At 33.7% G+C, this 18,002-nt stretch overlaps 2 protein-coding genes across 2 annotated transcripts; both read left to right on the top strand.

The window, feature by feature from the left end:
• The first annotated feature begins 2,604 nt into the window (after positions 1-2,604).
• LOC115961053 (xanthotoxin 5-hydroxylase CYP82C4-like) lies at positions 2,605-5,367 on the top strand. The gene is made up of 2 exons (XM_031080100.1): positions 2,605-3,577; positions 4,691-5,367. The coding sequence occupies exons 1-2, from the start codon at positions 2,633-2,635 to the stop codon at positions 5,120-5,122; spliced, it is 1,377 nt and encodes a 458-aa protein (XP_030935960.1). The 5' UTR covers positions 2,605-2,632; the 3' UTR covers positions 5,123-5,367.
• Positions 5,368-14,252: 8,885 nt separating this feature from the next.
• On the top strand, positions 14,253-17,045 carry LOC115958927 (cytochrome P450 CYP82D47-like). Its single transcript, XM_031077197.1, has 2 exons — positions 14,253-15,349; positions 16,175-17,045. The coding sequence occupies exons 1-2, from the start codon at positions 14,405-14,407 to the stop codon at positions 16,796-16,798; spliced, it is 1,569 nt and encodes a 522-aa protein (XP_030933057.1). The 5' UTR covers positions 14,253-14,404; the 3' UTR covers positions 16,799-17,045.
• Positions 17,046-18,002: the final 957 nt, after the last annotated feature.

Genomic DNA, 18,002 nt, shown 5'->3' on the forward strand with positions numbered 1-18,002 from the left:
CAATCCCCTAGAAAATACAGTTGGGATACATGGACAGCAATAGACCCTCCAAGCCTAATCTACCCAGTGCACCTAAGCCCTCCAAGCTTCTTGCTCCAACGAGGTTGCGCCGAACCTTTTTCTTTTCTAGCTTCCCGGATTCCGCTACTAGACCGTAGCATCAACCAATGAAGATTGGTTCCTTCCTAACTGCTTCCCAGAAATCCAAACAGCTGTCTCACAGTGATGATTATGGTGAGAACCAGGTTTGGTATAATGCCTCTCAAGGATTTGACAATGGAGAGGAAGAGAGTTGAGGAATTTGAAGAGACTCTAATGTATAGATTGTGGGTGAATCAATCTGGTTTTTCTTTAGGGTTTCTCTCTCAAAAATCTCTCTTGAAGCACTCTCACAATCGTGGGTAAAAGAGGTATTTATACTGGAGTGGGAGAGGAATGTGAAACGTCAGGTTTTACAAAACAGGGGTGGCTCGCGGCTTGACCTCGCGGCTTGACTAAGTCGCGAGATCCAGTCGCGAGATAATCGTATGGCCAGTTGTCCTGTTTTGTCCTGTAGTGCTCCAGCTAGCATGACTGTTCATCTTCCAGCATGCTTGGCACGTGTGCTGCGTCTGGCGGCTTGCAGCCGCGAGTCACCCGCGAGTCCTAGCCGCGAGTCTCTGTTTTCTTGCACACTCTTGAGCAATCTTCACTCTATCTCATTCACTACCCTTACATCAAACCCACCTAAATACAGGGTTACTAAATACTGAATTACAAGCAAATTTGGCACGGAATAAAGCCAATTAGATGGTTGAATAAATTCAACCTTACATTAGACTATAAAAACTTAAAATTTAATTTGATTAATGACATAATTTTTTATTTTTGGAAAATTTTTAAATATGGAGGATATAAAAAGAAAATGTAATCCAATAATAGATTTGTTAAAATTCACATTTGATAAAAATATATTAAGTGGAACTATATATATATATATATATATATATTATGGAAGATAGAAATTCTACTCTATCCTAATTTAAGTGTATAGATGTGTGAAGCTAGCTCCCTTGTGGAGACTTAAATTTCGGTCCTTGCATCCCCCACCTCACAACTAAATTCATAACTTTTTCCATAAATGTTTAGGAAATATACTCCTTGATAGCTAAAACCTATCTTGAGAGGGAAATTGGTAAACTGATGTAGTAGGTTTTTTTTTGTGTCTTTTTAATTGTAGTTACCCATATTCACCCCTTCCACTATTTTTAAGTAATATGCTAACAATGCTTTGTCCAACTTTGTAAGCTTTCCAAGCTCTGTCAAGATTTCTAAATTGGCTTGGACAGTGAGAGGTAGACTTTATGTATTCAATAGTTCATCACAACAGTGAATAATAGATTCAAATCCTTTAGATTTTCTAGGGTACTTTACCAACAAATTTCTTTAAATCCTAATTACTCTTTTATGATTTACGGGTTTAGATTTTTCCATATCAGTATTTCACTAATGGTATTCTTAAAATAATAAAATAAAATTACAAGCAAAACAATTTAAATTATTATTAGTGGAATACTGACATGGTAAAATTCAGATCATTAAATCACTAAAAAATCATTAAAATTAAAGAAAATCTATTTGATAGAGTACTCAATGAAATTTAGAGGATCTGAATATGTGACAAACCAAGTCAAGAAAGTCAAGGACCGGCCACAAGTACAAACCCGCCTAGTTGAGCAACACGAGTCATAAATGTAATGGGGCAATGTCATATTTTCAACTAATTGTTTTATTAGGTATAGAGGATCTGAATCCGTGACAAACCAAGTCAAGAAAGTCAAGGACTAGACACAAGTACAAACCGGCCTAGTTGAGCAACATGAGTCATAGATGTAATGGGGCCATGTCATATTTTCAACTAATTGTTTTAGAGGATCTGAATCCATAACAAACCAAGTCAAGAAAGTCAAGGACTGGCCACAAGTACAAACTGGCCTAGTTGAGCAACATGAGTCATCAATGGGGCCATGTCATATTTTCAATTAATTGTTTTATTAGGTATAAAGGGAGGAAATATATCCTGTTACAAGTGTATGTTTCCTCCCTCTCACAGTTGGTAGAATTCACATATTTTTAACTAATTGTTTTATTATGTATAGAGGAAGTATACCCTGTTACGGGTTTATGTTTCCTCCCTCTCACAAGTTAGTGGGATCCACAACGGGTAAGTCTCACCAATTATGAGAGAAGAGAAATATACACATGTAACAGAATGTATTTTTTGGTATAGAGGATCTGAATCCGTGACAAACCAAGCCATGAAAGTCAAGGACTGGCCAGAAGTACAAACCTGCCTAGTTGAGCAACATGAGTCATAAATGTAATGGGGCCATGTCATATTTTTAACTAATTGTTTTATTAGGTATAGAGGATCTGAATCCGTGACAAACTAAATCAAGAAAGTCAAGCACTGGCTGCAAAGTACAAACCCGCCTAGTTAAGCAACATGAGTCGTAAATGTAATGGGGCCATGCCATATTTTCAACTAATTGCTATTAGTCATACTTTCTCTATTTTTCTCCTTTTTCTCACCATTAAAGAAACCATCAAAAGTTCATAGTATTCTTTATTTTCCCTCAAGTTTCAGTACGTCATGGAAATTACTTCTCATCTCCTTGCAATTGCAGGGGCCTTTGTATTGGTACTATTGTACAATCTATGGAGGCTGAGAATTGGTAGTCACAAAAGTAAGGGTATGATGGCCCCAGAGCCATCAGGTGGCTTGCCAATCATAGGTCACTTGCACAAACTAAGTGGCAAAAACCCAGTTGCCCGAACCTTGGCATCTATGGCTGATCAATATGGTCCCATACTCACGATCCGATTTGGTACGAAAAGTGCAATTGTTATTAGCAATCATGAGGCAGTCAAGGATTGTTTCACTACAAATGACAAGGCTTTGGCTGCTCGTCCAAGGTCCAGCCAAGGAAAGTACCTTGGCTACAACTATGCAGCATTTGGGTTCATCAACTATGGAAAATTCTGGCTCAAGATGAGAAAGATAACCATGCTAGAACTCCTCTCTAGTCGTCGGCTAGAGACACTGAAGAATGTGCAAGTTATTGAGGTTGACACTTTGATTAAAGATTTGTACACTCTTTGCAAGAGCAACGAGCCCAACAACCAAGCAAAGGTGGTGATTAGTGAGTGCATTGAGCACTTAACCTTCAATATAATTACTAAAATGATTGCAGGGAAGAGATATTTTGGTAACTTGAATGATGGAAATGATGGAGAGGCACTAAGGATAAGGAAAATTATTAAAGAGTTCATGCATGTATCTGGGGTCCCTGTTGTTTCGGATGTAGTTCCATTTCTAGGAGGGCTTGAATATTTTCTGGGCCAAGTAAAATACATAAAGCAAATCGGAAGGGAATTGGACACTCTAGTTGGAAGTTGGGTTGAAGAACATACTATGAGGAGGGCCAAAAGTGAACCAATCGACAAACCAGACTTCATTGATGTCATGTTATCGGTAATTGAGGATGATGGCATGTTTGGCCATACACGTGATACCATTATCAAGGCAACAACATTGGTATGTTTTGGTTACATTTTATTGTGAGAATTGCTATTAGTCTTTATCTAAACTCACCACTGATATCACTATTTACTAACTTCTAATAATTGCTACCTAAGTATTTTTTTGTGAAAATGTAGTTTCCTTATTATACTCTTTTATTATAAGTCTTGATCATATATTGCACAAATTATCCCAAAAAGAAAATAAATAAATAAACTGCACAAATTACCAATAAATTTTTTTGCTAAACCACACAAATTACCAATAATTGAGTCTTGCTAAAGACGTCTAGTGAGTATGAATTAGTTTACTTACCCATCTTTTAATGAAGATTACTATTTTAAAATACATTTGCAAGATTTCTTTATTTTAATCTATTACAATTCAGAAATAACCTCTTTATACCGAGTTACTTTTGTTGAACAAAATCAAAATAAATCACCTTGGTTTTAAGGGGTTTTAAGGGCAGGTGATAGGCAATTGGCAGAAAGTACGTAGTTTCTCTTCATATAGAGTAGATAAATATAGAAAAAACTGAAAAAGTAACCTTAACACAAGAAAAGATTAATATTTCTCTAGGGATCATTATCATCAATGTAAGAGAAGAAGCACAGCGTTCTTCTCTTCTTTTTTAGGTAAGAAAAAAGTCTAAGAATGATCTTTGTTAACCCTTGTTGATAAGAATAAAGGCAGAGATAGAGAAATTAAGTGCTTTTCTAGAGTATAGTAACATGTTGCTCCCTCTTCACATATTTATGGTAGACATAGATCTCACAAATTAAATTTATGATATGATCTATTATGAATATAAAAAAAATGAGCACTACATCATAGTGCACCAAGAACACCTAATAATGTTTCATATAAATAGTATACACTAACAATCTCGAAGTACATCTTTGATTCATTTAACTATGAAATTCTCATTGTTTAAGTCCATCTCTAGGGAAGGCTAATAACATCGTACAACTTAATTAATCAACCAGGCTTTTGTTATGTCTTTGACCTATTTATGCTCATTCTAATATGTTAATCATTAAGTAATCAGACCATTATCTATTTATTTACAAAGAATAATACTTTATAAAGAAACTCTACTTTTTAAAGTGTCGTCTCAATTTCATGTAGAGTCTCATCTTGGCCGGCTCCGAAGGTACATCTCTTCACTTGACATGGCTTTTGTCTATATTATTGAACAACAAGCATGCATTGAAGCAAGCCCTGGAAGAGCTTGATCTCAAGGTTGGTAGAGAGAGATGGGTGGATGACCAAGATATCAAAGATCTAGTTTACCTCCAAGCGATAGTGAAGGAAACCTTGCGCTTGTACCCACCAGCACCCCTATCAGCTCCACATGAAGCCATGGAGGACTGTCATGTTTGTGGCTATTATGTTCCAAAGGGTACTCGTGTTTTTGTCAATTTGTGGAAGTTACATCGAGATCCAAGGGTTTGGGATAACCCAGATAAGTTCTTGCCAGAGAGGTTCCTCACAAAACATGCAAATATAGATGCTTCAGGGCAACATTTTGAGTTCGTACCATTTGGGTCTGGCAGATGATCTTGCCCAGGTGACACACTTGCCTTGCAAGTATCTCACTTGACACTAGCTCGATTTCTTCAGGGATTTGAGTTCATGACACCATCGAATATGCCAATTGACATGACTGAAGGTTTAGGCCTTTCCTTACCCAAGGCAACTCCCCTTGAAGTTCTTCTCACTCCACGCCTTGCTCTGGAACTCTATCAATGACAGAAAAAAATATAAACTATGCATGTTTTTAACAAGAGTTTGAATTTGGTAAGGATGAGGTGTAAAACTTATGTTTTACACCATCCAATAAGAGATTGTCACATTAGCATTTTATTTAAAATTCAATACATCTTACCACACTTAATAACATCTTAATAAACTCTCAATTTGGTTGGATTTATATATGGGTAGTAGAATTGAGTGGGAGTGGTTGCGCTTATTCTTAAATATGTGATAAGATGATGTAATATATTGGGATTGGAGGTGTAAAACATAAATTTTACATTACATCCTTACAGAATTTAATCTCTTTTAATAAGGTTGCTTTGGTAGAGTCTTATACCTTAGTGGTATTACATGAACGATCTTATTTATGAAGAGAATTACAATTCAAATCTCTCTCCCCACTTATCATGGTACTTTATTTTGACATTTATGTAGTCTAATTGTGGTTAGTTTATAAACTATGCTTCTTTCTTATGATTAGTATTGGTGACACAGGCAAGTCACGTGTTTAGTTTATTGGAAGGTTTCATTATATTAAGTGACGCTATAATTTGGCATATGGCATTAACTGTTAAAAAAATATTAATCAAAGAATACATTTGGTCCAGATAGGGTGTAAAACCCCACTTTACTCCATCCAATTGAAACACACCACATAAGCATTACACTTAAAAATAAAATACACATGTTACACATAGTAAATCCTTAAAAGCCAATTTCACAAAATTATTTAAAAAAAAAAAAAAAAACCACATTTAGATCCCATGGAAAAGCTGCAGTTGAGAACAACACCACAGACGCCAATCTCAAATGTCCAATTCCATGGAGAAGCTGCTAATGTGAAATATTTTTATTGAGTGGTGTAAATTAAGTGGGGGTTTTACACCCCATCTGAACGGAATGTCTTCTCTTAATCAAATAGAAAACACTTAGAGCGAGAATTACATTTCCACTTTCACTTCAATTGAAATTTTAGTAGTGAAATATTAAGTGTTATAGTTTTACAAATATTGATAATTTAAAAAGGAAAATAATTGTAAAACTTTTCATGTATCTCATTATTAAGTTCATGTTTTTGTTTAGGCCAGAATGCAAAAGGAGCCCTTGAGATTTGCGTTATCACTTCTTTGTAGTAAATTTTAGATGAAAACAACAATTTAATTGTTGTTATCAACTACTTTATCTCTATTTGTTTTAAATTCTTTGGATAAACAATAATAATAATAATAATAATTGATTCCAACTTCTTTTTCTTTTTTTTCTTTTTTTCTTTTTTACGTATGAATTACCCCAATCTTTTTTCTTCTAATTTATGGCTTCTTCTTCCTTTTTTTTAAATAATTTTTTTTGTTTTTATTTTTATGTTTCAACTTTCAATGATGTCAAGACCTTATTTTTCGTTCACTTTGTCGCATGTACTGATTTAAAATGTACTTAAAAAAACACTTATTTGTTCTAATTTATTAACTTAATTACTGAATAAGAACTCCAAATAATCTTAATTTTATATGAAAAAAGATTTGCATGCAAACATGTTAGGAGCCTTAGATTTCAACCTCCAATACAAAGATGACATGCATTTCATCATATGCAATGCACATGATTCACCTGGTTGGTTTTATTAAATTTGTTTAATTGAGTCATGTGCATGCATATTGTAAGGACTGAAATTGTATTGGTCCCAAAACCGGATTGGGCTCAAACACTAACGGCCCAAATAATAAATTGGTAGAGCGTGGGTAGAAAAACTAGATCTATCTTAGAAGAAAGATTATTAGATTTAACGTTTCAAGACGGTTTAACACAAGTACCATCAGAAATCTATCTTCGCCATAGCTTAAGTAATTTGTTTCATATGGTTTTCTTCAAAATAAAATTGTACAAGAATTCCCATCCCATCTCTCAGTGCATTCTTCCATGTTATATACTGCAATCTTGATGTCATCCTTACCGCACACGTGTAGGTTAGATTCGGGGGATTCCTTCTTGTCCCATCCAACACTTCCTAAAACCATCAACCAGTAGCTGTAAGGCTGCTTGATCACTGTTCAGACATCACTTCCACATTAATGCGGCCAGAGAGTTGGTTGAGAGGCAATTAATGCGGAGGTAGCAGCCTTTAAAGATATTTGTCTACCTTTTTATTCATTCTTATCCCTGGTCCAATGTCCTACCCTTAGTTGTGATGTAATCCCGAAGTAAGTCTGTGATGATAAGGCACTCAGATTCACCTCGGACACATGTTGCCAAGAAGGTTTTGTCCTCGAATGGTTATTGGGCCCCATCTCACATTGTCTCTACTCCTCTTTCCATTTCATTCTCCTATGACCTTATTTGGGCCTCCTCGGATGGTCTAACATCCTCAGATTGGGCCATAGGTCCAATTAATACTGTTTTAACAATACTTCCTAATTAACTAGTCTCCAGACATATGATAAAGACAAATGGTCAACTTTTTATTGAAAGTTGAAGTCCAAAACTCCGAACATGTTAAGAACAAACTTTTTCCTTTTATAAGTGTGCAATAAGTCTGTAAATTCTAGATGATCTTTATTTTCTTCGATAATCTTAATCTTCCAATACACTAGATGGGATAAAATGACGACACTCTCACCGGAATCTCTGTCACAACTTTTATTCACAAATGAGAGAGATATGTTGAAAAACAAATGATGATAGTGATATGAAATGGATATTGTCTAATAATAATAGCCCCACCTTAGACGAATTAACACTTCTCCCCACTGGTTATTAACTTTAACAGAGAAAAATCTTCACATTCCACGAGCACCCATGTGAATCCAATGTCACGGAACCACCTCAGCCCATGCAGCAATGGGCAATGCTCCATAACTCAATCTGCTCATCATTTCTAAGTTGTGGCTAAGAAAAATAAAATTTTCCAAACATAAGTTTACCATGGTATGCTACCCCCCCCCATATATATTATCAATTAGCATTTAGCAAAATTGAAGAGGTTCTCTATTATCTTCATAAGTGCCTAATTTTCTCTTTAGCATCATAATTCATAAGTACAACAACATATTTTTTTTCATGAAATTATCTTTTTTGTTTTATTTTATATGTATTTATTTACACCATGTTTAATTTTGACCACCATATAGTGTACTTTGAAGCAAAATGGAGAAACATTGTTGAATGAGATTGAGGAAGAGGATAGAGCAATAAGCATCTATAGTTTTCGTAATAGAAATATTCTCACCCAAAGAAACCTCTAACCTATTCGGTAAACAAAAATGGTTGCACGGATTTATTTACAATTATTAATTTCTCTTTGTCTCTATATTTTAATCTTGAAACAATGGCTTTCAACAAAATTGGAGAAAGTAGTAACCATCTATTGAAGCCATCCAAGAAAGCATTCTTCGCACACCACAAGGTCATGGAACCTTTTTCTCTAAAATTCTTAAAGTATGAGTTTTTCAATTATGCCCTCTTATTATCTATATTATTTATCTATATATTATGTACGACATATGTCACAAGAATTCGTGACTTCTGATTTTTGAATTAACTTTAAGAGGATAAAATGGCCTTATGCCCTTTCATGGGCAAAATTGTCTTATGCCCCCCTTCTCAAACTAATTAGAGAAATGCCCCTCTTTTGAAACTCGACTTTCTCAAAATCGAGTTAAACCCTATAGTGACATTTTTAAGGACCTATAGTGGCGTTTTGTAACTCGATCTCCATGAAATCGAGTTATAGGCAATAAACCTATAGTGGCGCTTTGTAACTCGATCTCCATGAAATAGAGTTATAGGCAATAAAATTGCCTTTTATTGCCTATAACTCTATTTCATGGAGATCGAGTTACAAAACGTTACTATAGGTTCTTAAAACGTCACTATAGGGCTCCAGATTTTTTTTTTTTAAACTTGATTTTGAGAAAATCGAGTTACAAAAGAGGGGTATTTCCCTAATTAGTTTGGGAAGGAGGGCATAAGGCTATATAATTTGGGTGAAAATGGCATAAGGTCATTTTTTCCCCCTTTTCACCCAAATTATATAGTCTTATGCCCTCCTTCCCAAACTAATTAGGGAAATGTCCATCTTTTATAACTCAATTTTCTCAAAATCGAGTTTAAAAAAAAAAAATTGGAGCCCTATAGTGACGTTTTTAAGGACCTATAGTGACGTTTTTAAAGATCTATAATGACGTTTTGTAACTCAATCTCCATGAAATCGAGTTATATGCAATAAAATTGCCTATAACTCGATTTCATAGAGATCAAGTTACAAAACGTCACTATAGGTCCTTAAAAACGTCACTATAGGTCCTTAAAAATATCACTATAGGGCTTAACTCGATTTTGAGAAAATCGAGTTTCAAAAGAGGGGCATTTTCCTAATTAGTTTGGGAATGAGGCATAAGGCTATATAATTTGGGTGAAAAGGGCATAACGCAATTTTGTCCAACTTTAAGACTTTCTGACTCTAAACGTGATAGATTGTTTATAAACTATGATCAAGACAAAAATCACAACTCTTCTCTTTCACAAGGTATTGCTTTAATTTCTTTATCTGTATTGAGATAATATGATCTACTTTCTTACTATATAGCTTAATTGTAGATGCATCTACAATACTATATGTAAGAACAACATTTTGACCGTTGAAACTAATTTTATACTAAGAAACACAACAACCCAAAAAAAAAAGAAAAAAAGATGCAAATATAACTTGGTACATTATATGAGAATTCCAAAATTATGCAATAATCATAACAATTTATTTACTTATTGTTTCTCAAATAAATTATATCATATATAAGTTCATAAACAAAACCATGCAGCCCACTAGAAACGATATATGATTTAATTTGTTCGTGAACTTATATACAATAGAATTTATTTGAGAAACGATAAGTAAATAAATTGTTATGATTACTGTATAATTTTGAAATTCTCATATAGTGTGCGTTTGTTTACACTTTTAGAGCCCAAAACGCATGTTTCTAAGCCCAAAATTTAAAATGCGTGTTTGGTAAATTATTGCCACCGCGCGTTATCAAAAAGTAGCTTTTCCAAATACGGAGTATCACGTTTTGAAAACAAACCTTGGAGCTGCTTTACCGAAAACGCAAATAAGTTTGAAATGTTACTGTTGGTCATTTTTAGCATTATCCCTAAACTACCCTCATTTTTATTTTGAAATCCCAATTTTACCAAGATCTCTATAAATATATATATATATATATATATATTAAAAAAAAAACAAAAAACAAAAAACAAACCGTGATTCTTCTTCTACTGCTGCAAGCTTCTTCTTCAATATTCCAACATAAACCCATAAACCCACTATTGCTGCAGGCTTCTTCTTCTACTACGTGATTCTTCTTCTGCAGTTGCGGCTTCTTCTCACATTTTTTTTTTTTTTTGGTGATATATTTCTTTCTTCTTGTCTTTTGGGTGAAGAAGAAGAACTGTATTTTGGGTAAGGAAGAAGACCTAAAGAAGAGACAAGATAGTGAGTGGAGAAAAAGAAAAGATATTTGATTGGAATGGGGGAAGAAACGGGTGGATGAGAAAAAAGAGAAGGAAAAAAAATAAAGGTAGTGAGTGAGACACGTGGATATGATGTAAGGAAATTTACTAAATAAAAACGGTTAAAACACAACAAATTTTCACAACAATTGAGGTATCAAATATTTCATATGTCAAAATAAAATTAAATAAATTAATAAAATATTATACTAGGATTGACCACAACTAAAACAAAGAGTATTGTAAAAATATTGTAACATTTTATTATATCTCTAAACCTTTTAAATTAGTACTATTTTTTCTTTAGAAAAAAAAATAGTGCTATTGACAGAATATTTTTATAACAATTTCATAATAAAGTTTACAGAATAAGTTGTTATTGGTTCTCATCTAAACCTACTAGTGACATTATTTTTTTTCCTACCATTAACAACTTGTCATATAAACTTTATTATGAAATTTTTGTAAAAATATTGTGTCCATAACTTGCATTAAGAGAGGTAATTAAAACAAATAATTCTCTTTGTATATATCTTTTCCTTTTTGGTAATTTATAACTCAAACTGTCACTTTTATAAATATTAGTTAAACATTCAGTTTTTTTAAAAGCACTTTTTGATAGTTTTTACCAAACACTATCTTTTTAAAAAAAAATCCAATTTCATATCGCACTTTTTAAAACCGTCACTTTTTCAAAAAGTATCGTTTGAAAAAGTTAAACCAAACTCACCCATAGTATGTGTGTGTAAGGGGTTAGGAGGACTATCTTAAGTTCTTAACCCTCCAAATTCTTTTAAACACAGGTTTGAGGGAGAAATTTTATAATCATAAACAAACAGAGTTGAATGGAGGTTCCGAATTAGTTGTAAGAAAATGATAAATCATTTGTTTTTTATTTCGATTATTAAGATGGCCAGCTATAACAAGTGTTGGTTATTGACTAGATGTTTTTGTAATTATAATATTCATGCACAAGATGGGACTTTTTTGTACGAAAAAATTGTCTCCATTGTGCAATTTTAGAAAGAAATTTATATCTACTCATAAAATTTTCCTGAAACACGAGAGTGAAAGAATCTAGGTTCTACGAACCTGTCTTTTTGTGATGTTAAAAAAGTTGAAGGAAGAAGGAGACATGTTTAAGCATGCATGTTTCTAACGATAAGTAATAGCACTGACTTGTGATTGAATAACGATAAGTAATACACTGACCTGTGATTGAATAATCACCATCAGTTTCCAAATGGCTAACAGTCCACCACAAGATTCTAATATAAGTTCTTGTCAAAAAACATAAATCAAATGTATGAACTGACATAGGATTTATTTAGATACAGCTTATTTTGTTAAAAACTGAAAATATTATAGCAAAATAATTTTTAAATGTGTGAATAGTACCGTGAGACCCATTTTTAATATTTTTTTCTGAATAAAGTATGTGTGGGTCTCATGAATAGTGTATAAACAATGCTTAACAGTATATGAACAGTACACTTGTCCCCTAAAGCTGAAACGAATGAAAAAAAAAAATGCAAAGAAAATGCAGACACAGTAAACTTGCTATCCAAACAGTCATATAATATCCTTTTGACTTCTAAGCCAAAAAAGAAAAAGAAAAAAAAAAGAAAAAAAAAAAAGATAATATCCTTTTGACTACTTGATGGTGTCACATTTGATGAATATCATATGTTAGGTGGTGATCGTGTCAAAGCAGTATATACTTGTTGGATTGATCCGGAAAATGAAAATATATTGTTCAAGAAAATGAAAATATTTCAATAAGATTGCGTTTGGGATTATAGTTTAAAGTTAACTTATTTTACTATTTAGTTATTTTTTTTATTATTTATGGATTTCACTTTACTTTTTGTTATTATTTACAGATCTCACTGTACTATTTCAATTAATTTTTCCTTTTATCTATAATGCTTTCAATAAAATCTTTCAGTTTTCTACACACTTCACTGAGGAATTAAAAAATATAAAATATCACGTATAACTCAAATTTTATAAACTCCAGTACTCAAGAATTTCAAAATATGTAATATCACGTATAACTCAAATTTTATAAACTCCAGTACTCAATAATTTCAAAATATGTAATTCACCGACCTGAATGACAAAAACTTGTGTCTGACATGCATCCTTGCCTATTCTATTTAACATACAAATGCCCATGTCATTTGTGTCATATACGAGTACGTACCATGTATTGTATTGTGATGTGATGTCATTGTATTGTCACCAATCATGCTTTTGTCAAAAACATGTGTTAGCTGGTTATTGTAGTTCTGACTTCTGATGCCTGATGGTGTGTTGGGGTGTGAGGGAGAAAGAGAGAAGACAGTTTCCCTTTAATTGACTTGTGGACAGAGTGCTGATAAAACACAACAAAAAACTAACTTTGATATGGAAAATTTTTCCAAGACACTCAAGAAGCTCATAGGAAGCTTTAGACTTGGCTCAATTATCAAAATATCCTAAGGTAGTGGCTGAGTATGGATAAAAATTTAATTACCACATCAGCAGGTGCTAACAGATTTTTATGAAACTCAATTCTTATTAATTTCAGTTGGAAGTCAAACTTAAGTTTCTAGAATTGGATTTTTTTAAAAGTGATAAATTATTAAATATTTTTTAAATAATGACAGAATACTAATTATTTTAGCTAAAGATAATATTTAGTTATTTTTATCCCTAGAAGGCTGATGTGATTGATGGAGACATCCTAATGATTTATTTTTTTACCCAATGAGAAAAGAGCCCAAGAACATTGGTATTCATTTGTCCCAATAAAAGTTTGTCTTCATACGGAATAAATAAATAAATAAAACGACAATCGATAAACCATACTTTAGTAGCGGTTTCTTTCAATTTTCATCATATTTTAGGATAAAAACTTTTTTTTTTCCTCTTTTAGTTAATTAATGTTTTCTCCCACCCACTGTAGATTTTTTATTCTAAAGTCTAAATCCTATTTCATGTAAATATTATTTATTCATTTATTTTTTATTATTCTATTTACTTTTTAAAACACTCACTCTTTATCACAATTATATAAGCACAAAATTAATAAATATATATTTAGGAGATGAATAATGCTCCTTAGAGAGAAATTGTAGTTAAAACCTGTTTTGAGAGGAAAATTGGTAAACTGATGTGATAAGATTTTGTGTTTTTTTAATTTTAGTTACCCATATTTACCCCCTTGCCCTTTTTTTAAGTAATATGCTAACAATGCATTGCCCAACTTTTTAAACTTCCCAAGCTGCATCAAGATTTCTATTGGCATGACTATCAACAAAGACAGTCAGACTAGGTGCATTCAACCATTCAAGATAAGGATGAGAAACCAAGTCAAGAAAGTCAACATCATGACATTGAGAGCCACTACAACCTACCACAAACCCGACTAGTTTAGCAACACGAGTCATATCATTCATAAATGTAATGGGGCCATGTCATAATCAACTTATTGCAATTAGTCGTACTTTCACTGTTTTTCTCCTTTTTCTCACCATTAAAGAAACCATGAAAAGTTCATAGTATACTCTGCTTTCCCCTAAGTTTCAGTACATCATGGAAATTGCTTCTCATCTCCTTGCAATTGCAGGGGCTTTTGTACTGGTTCTATTGTACAATCTATGGAGGCTGAGAATTGGTAGTCACAAAGGTAAGGGTATGTTGGCTCCGGAGCCATCAGGTGGCTTGCCAATCATAGGTCACCTTCACAAACTAGGTGGCCAAAACCCAGTTGCCCGAACCTTGGCAGCTATGGCTGATCAATATGGTCCCATATTCACGATCCGATTTGGTATGAAAAGTGCAATTGTTATTAGCAATCATGAGGCTGTCAAGGATTGTTTCACTACAAATGACAAGGCTTTGGCTGCACGTCCAAGGTCTAGCCATGGAAAGTACCTTGGCTACAACTATGCAGGATTTGGGTTTATCAACTATGGAAAATTCTGGCTCAAGATGAGAAAGATAACCATGCTAGAACTCCTCTCTAGTCGTCGGCTTGAGACACTAAAGAATGTGCAAGTTATTGAGGTCGACAATTTGATTAAAGATTTGTACACTCTTTGCATGAGCAAAGAGCACAGCAACCAAGCTAAGGTGGTGATTAGTGAGTGGATTGAGCGCTTAACCCTCAATATAATTACTAAAATGATTGCAGGGAAAAGATATTTTGGAAACTTGAATGATGGGAATGATGGAGAGGCAAAAAGAATAGGGAAAATTATTAAAGAGTTCATGTATGTATCTGGGGTCCCTGTTGTTTCGGATCTAGTTCCATTTCTAGGAGGGCTTGAATATTTTCTGGGCCAAGTAAAATCCATGAAGCGAATTGCAAGGGAATTGGACACTCTAGTTGGAAGTTGGGTTGAAGAACATGCTATGAGGAGGCCGGAGACTGAACTAAACGACAAACCTGACTTCATTGATATCATGTTATCTATAATTGAGGATGATGGCATGTTTGGCCATACGCGTGAAACCATTATCAAGGCAACAGCATTGGTATGTTTTAGTTATATTTTATTATGAAAGGTCTTATACCTAAAATATTTTCACAACAAATTTTAGATGGTAATTAATTATTGGTTTTTATTTGTGCTTACCACTATCATTACTTTTTTACCTACCACAAACAGTTTGCCACCTAGAATTTTGTTTGAAAATATTATGTCACTATCTTTACTCTTTTATTATAAATCATAATCATATATTGCTGAAATTACCCATCGATAAATAAATAAACCGCACTAACTACTAATAATTGAGTCTTGCTAAAGACCTCTAGTCCACTACAATTTATAAATTAGTTTAGTTATTCTTGTCTTGTAATGAAAGATTAATATTTTAAAAAACATTTGCATGATCTATGTTATTCCTTGTTAAGAATAAAGACAATGTAGAGAAGTTAGATGCTTTCGGAGTACAATGACACAGTATTCTCTTCTCTTACATTTATGGTGGATTTCACAACTTAATTCATAGTAGAGTCCATCATGAATGTGAGATGAGGGCACAATATATCACCATACTCTGGAGTCCGAAAGCACCTAACAATTTTCCATATAAATAGTATACACTAACAGTAACAGTCTCTAAGTACATCCTTGATCCATATTACTATAAATTTCTCCTTTTTTTATGTCCATCTTTAGGATAGGCTAATACCATCCCACAACTTAATTAATCAACCAAGCTTTTATTGTGTCTTTGACTTATGCATGCTCATTCTAATATATTAAATAATCAGACCATAGTTTCTTTTATCTACAAAGAACAATACTCTATAAAGAAACTCTGCTTTCTAAGTGTGGTCTCAATTTCATGTAGAATCTCATCTTGGCTGGGTCCGACACTACATCTCTTAACTTGACATGGCTCCTATCTATATTATTGAACAACAAGCACGCTTTGAAGCAAGCCCAAGAAGAGCTCGATCTCAAGGTTGGTAGAGAGAGATGGGTGGACAACCATGATATCAAAGACCTAATTTACCTCCAAGCCATAGTGAAGGAAACCTTGCGCTTGTACCCACCAGGCCCCTTATCAGTTCCACATGAAGCCATGGAGGATTGTCATGTATGTGGCTATTATGTTCCAAAGGGTACTCGTGTTTTTGTCAATGTGTGGAAGTTGCACCGAGATCCAAGGATTTGGGATGACCCAGATAAGTTTTTTCCAGAGAGGTTCCTCACAAAACATGCAAATATAGATGCTTCAGGGCAACATTTTGAGTTCGTACCATTTGGGTCTGGTAGACGATCTTGCCCAGGTTACACATTTGCCTTGCAAGTATCTCACTTGACACTAGCTCGATTACTTCAGGGATTTGAGTTCACGACACCATTGAATATGCCGGTAGACATGACTGAAGGCTTGGGTATTACCTTACCCAAGGCAACTCCCCTTGAAGTTCTTCTTAATCCACGTCTTGCTCCAGAACTCTATCAATGACAGAGAGAAATATAGACTATGCTTGACTAGAGTACATGTTTTTAATAAGTTTTCGCACTTCAAGAGTCTCATGACTTAATGACATTGCCTAATCTTTTTTACTAGGAGAATCATTATGTAGTCTTATTTAGGTACTTTCCTGTACATGGTTTTGTTGTGTTGTGCTTCTTTTTCTCTATCTTTTTTTTTTTTTTCCCTTATGAAGTAATCTGTTGTACGTTGCTTTTAGTACATTTAGTTTTCTTAATTTGTACTCCAAATTATTTCCTCCCCACTACCTAAGAGTAGGACATATCATTCAAACAATCAGCAATGTCAAGATGAAGGAAATTGATATCAAACCTATCATCAACCCCTTGTGCATCGTGTATAGTTCCAATTTACACGTATGTCTCCCAGGGGAGAATCATTGTGCCTCCCAGACAACGATTTTTAACGATTTTGTAGGTTGTCAAGTTGTCCACGGTCAGTGCCTTAATTGGTGAAAAAATAGTAATATGATTCCCAAATGTGATCACTTCAGCCACCATCTATTGAGAAATCTACCATATTTGTTACTTAAATTAAATCATTGAAAGAACTTATGGAATAGTTAAATAACTCAGTATCATGGCTGTAGAGAATAGAACATGAAAAGAATTCCCAAGTAAAAGCTTAAACAGAAGTTAGAAATCAATTGTAAATCATGTTGATTGTTTTGAAGCATATGCCAATTAAAATTCACTTGAGGGATCTAGCAATTGAAGTTGCAGCCACTTAGTTCAATGAAATAATATTAAGTACAATTATTCATAGAATAAATCTTCATCACAAAACAAAGAACCACATAGCTAAGGGAGAATCAAACTAGGGAACTATCACTTACTCAAATTGAACTCAAGATCGATTATATTTGGTAGGAATAGGTGCTGCCTAGTACAATAATTGCTCTTTTCTTTTCTATTCAATTCATGTTTTAACTATCTAAAATGTTGGCTGCTATATAGTGTAAGATTCTGGAAGAATTGGGCAGCAATTGATTGCAAATTAGATAGTTGCATGGGGAAGCAGGAGATGGTGTGAGGGAAGGCTGGTGGTGTTATGATAGAAGCAAGAGGTGTCATGGCTGGAAACTTAAAATTTTATTTGCAAAGTGGTCCTTAAATTTCTACTTAATTGCACTAAGTCCTTGCTTTTCAATATTTTCTGCAACAGCACCATTATT

The sequence above is a fragment of the Quercus lobata genome, chromosome 9 (assembly GCF_001633185.2).
Source record: "Quercus lobata isolate SW786 chromosome 9, ValleyOak3.0 Primary Assembly, whole genome shotgun sequence".
Taxonomy (NCBI): Eukaryota; Viridiplantae; Streptophyta; class Magnoliopsida; order Fagales; family Fagaceae; genus Quercus; species Quercus lobata.